The sequence below is a fragment of the Liolophura sinensis genome, chromosome 4 (genome assembly GCF_032854445.1).
Source record: "Liolophura sinensis isolate JHLJ2023 chromosome 4, CUHK_Ljap_v2, whole genome shotgun sequence".
NCBI lineage: Eukaryota > Metazoa > Mollusca > Polyplacophora > Chitonida > Chitonidae > Liolophura > Liolophura sinensis.
This window is the reverse complement of record NC_088298.1, coordinates 17,032,233-17,035,591: the sequence shown is the minus strand read 5'-3', so window position 1 is coordinate 17,035,591 and position 3,359 is coordinate 17,032,233. Positions and strand designations below refer to the sequence as shown.

The 3,359-nt window shown below is 41.3% G+C and overlaps 1 protein-coding gene across 1 annotated transcript; it reads right to left on the bottom strand.

Moving 5' to 3' along the window:
• Window positions 1–452: 452 nt before the first annotated feature.
• Window positions 453–2,258, bottom strand: LOC135464459 (toll-like receptor 13). The gene has a single exon (XM_064741884.1). It carries the CDS (start codon window positions 2,256–2,258, stop codon window positions 453–455), a length of 1,806 nt encoding a protein of 601 aa, XP_064597954.1.
• Between the last annotated feature and the right edge of the window lie 1,101 nt (window positions 2,259–3,359).

Below are 3,359 nucleotides of genomic sequence, written 5' to 3'. Positions count from 1 at the left end.
GGGTGGAGAGGACGACAGTTTGAGTTGGACAGGAATCCAGAGCGACCGCTTTGGCCCCTGGATCACGCTAACCACATCATCCAAGCAGAGACTCCCGTATGATGCAGATAATGTATTAAAAGTAATACATACAAACATACAGATATTTCCGGGTGGGTTGCCCTGACAATACTCTATACATTGTATTACATTTATATTTTTGATTTATTTGATCGGTTATTAACACAATACTATACATTACAAGTCTGTTGCTGTGTTAATTACAGATGGTCATACAAACATGAAAACGCAACTCAAACATCACAAATGCAATGTAGGCAAACATACAGCAATATGGAAATGAAATTCTCTACGTAGGTAATTTAAAGGGGTTAAATCTACAACACGACTTATGAATACACAGAAGGACGTGTTTGTAAGGAAACAAATCTTTTGTCTTACATCGTCTATGGTTAGGCTTGGCTGACAGCACCTTTGAGGTTCCGCCAGAAAATGGCCTGTGCCTCCAGATTAGCACTCCACTTAAGGAAGGTGATCTTGTGCCAGAGATTTCTCAGCGCCCTCGGCATCTGACGAACTGGAATGTCCTCCATCAGCACGCAGATGATGACGTCGTCCCTGCCTTCCTCCAGACATTTCATGCCGGCGTACTCGATTTCAAGTGGACCGTATGTGGAATCCAGAAATCCGGGACTAATGATCAACAAAATCTTTCGACTCTCCTTCATTTTTTGCACGATGTTTTCATGAATGGGTTTTCCGGGAATGAAATCCCTGTCGTGAATACAGAGCCGGACAGGATCCTCCACCAATTCAAGTTTTGGACGTAACTGTTGACCGACCCATTCATACTCGTCAGAGGTATAAGCCACAAAGGCGTCGTAGAGGTACTCCTGGTCAACAAACATGTTTTCTGGGGGCATCAGTTTAGTACACAGCCAGTATCTGAGGTTTAATCGGTAACGATGTATCACCACCAAAAGCAAAACGACGACAAGTACGGTCAAAATACCAACCACAGATATTATGAGATAAGTATTGCTTATGCATTTCACCTCAAAGTCCGTTAAATGTAACCGGAAATCTTTCAGGAAAAGGCGTGTTCCGTTTGATAAGGAACACTTGTATTTGTCCACATTATCGAAGATTTCCGCTCTCCGAAAAAGCCATCCAATGAACACAAGCGTCTCACAGTTGCACTGCAATGGATTGTTGCTCAGCATTATTTGTAAGCGAGGCTCTTTATCCTCTCTTGATATCAGGTTCTCCACTAGTTTTATTTCGTCTGATTGAAAATAAACGATTAGATTGAGTGACATGTTAAGTTTTCGTAGTCCATTGAGGTGTGATAGGGCTAGAGGTAATCGATCGAGTTTATTATCTGCCAAGTTAACATCCATCAGGTTCTGTGTTTCACGGAAAAGTTCTAGGCTCAAATCGGTGAGCATGTTACTGGAGAGATCGATCACTTGCAGGTTTGTCATCGAAACAAACGGGCTTACTATTTTATCCAGTTCCATCAAACCCAAGTTTGCAAACCCCAAGTATCGCAGTTTAGTCGGCGATCCAAAACACAGATCGTACCACCAATCAATCCAAACTTTACAGCAGCTGATACTAAACCATGTCAGATTTGGAGGTAGAACAAAGCAAGGTGTAAATTGTACGGAAGTCTGCAACCCATCACTGAGTTTTTGGAAGCCAGACCCGACATGGCTGAAATCAAGACACGTTAGACTTGTGCTATGTCTCAGTTCCTCCAACATTTTTGACGGCCAGAAATTGAACGTGTGGTATGACATGTTGAGGTTTTCGAGGCAATCAAGGCGAAATTTTACAGGAATGAATACCCTCTTTTGTTCATAGTAAATGTTATTCTGGGATAGGTCCACTGACCTCACACATATTTTGCTAATATACATAAAATCGCTGTCCTCCAACTTGTAACGTGTAAAACGCTCGTTTACCATCCTCATGTTGATGGCCAACATGTTCAACCGTAGACCTGCCAGAGACTGAAATGCGACACTTAGCCCAAGATACGGGTTAAAACTCAAGTCCAGCACTTCCAGAGAGACCAAAGGTTCGAAGGCGCTGCTTTCAATGATTTCGATTTTACACTGTACTGGCAGTAGTTCTTTGATAGCAATCTCTCGGAACACAAGAAATGTTTCATTTTTGATAGTTGACCATTCGCATTTTTTAGCATTTATACCTGCTAATCTCTCACGTGTCGAGATCCACCTCAGTTTAGTCATGACTTTAAAGCCCATATCAAATATGAAGTCCGGCGGGTAATCTATCCACAACGTCGTTAAGTTCTTCAGCCTGTAAAGTGATTGATTTATCCAATCTTTGCTTATTATACATCCCTGAATACGTACTAATTCCAAGCTCAAGAGTGGTTCAAACAGCCGGACTGTTAAGCTTTCTACAGTGAACTTCTGTTCAATGTATGATAGATTCAGGGACAAAAGATTCCTTAGTCCCGCAAACGCTTCTGGTTCAATGACTTCTATCTTATTTACAGATAGATCGAGTGTTTGCAACTTTGACAACGTCGAAAAGGTATGATCTCCAATTGCTGAAATAAAGTTATAGCTTAGGTCAATTCCAAGAAGGTCAGCGGTAAAGTTCTCGGTAGGCACAGTAGACAAGAATCTTCTCCTGCAGTCAAGGAAATGCCTGTGTTTGTAAAGATGACATTTCGAACCTCCCCAAGCAGACCCTAATAGCAGGCCAAGAAGAAGAAGAGCGGTAACACACTGTGCCATGATCAAAGACTGCTGACCATAGTTCATAATTACTTTTCCATTTACTTCACCATTTAACATTCACAGCACTATCCCTAAATGTCTGAGACACTAATGCTTGATAATCCTCGTCCCCTGGGTCATTTGCAGTCAAATTCCTTATATGGGCTGACAGATAAAACTGACACAAAATTGACAAATAACTGATAGCGGTAAAAACCCTGTCAGCCAGGGGTATATGAAACAGGACTTTTCACTACTTTTGCCCAGTCTGCATCCACTCTCGTGTCCTAAAAAACATTCAAATATATACATAGAATGAAACTTTGAAGCAGATAAGAAGGAGCAAAACAAAATATGGTTAAAGTAACAGGAAACTACAGTCGTAATCAAACATTAATTGTAGTGTGTATCCTGACAAGACACTGAATAACCCAACGTGTTTTTGAACATGTTCGTGTTTAGTCTGCTGTTGAAGGCGGGCAAATGCGTCTTGTGCTCATGCCCAGTTTTTATAGATGAAGTGAAATATAACAAACAATAAAGAGCATTAGCTTTACACACCTGCATCGCCCCCAATGATTTTGGGTCGTTTTTGGTAAAGAG

Excerpts from the sequence above, each read along its gene's own strand:
- LOC135464459 (XM_064741884.1), bottom strand. The coding sequence starts at position 2,258 with ATGACTAAACTGAGGTGGATCTCGACACGTGAGAGATTAGCAGGTATA.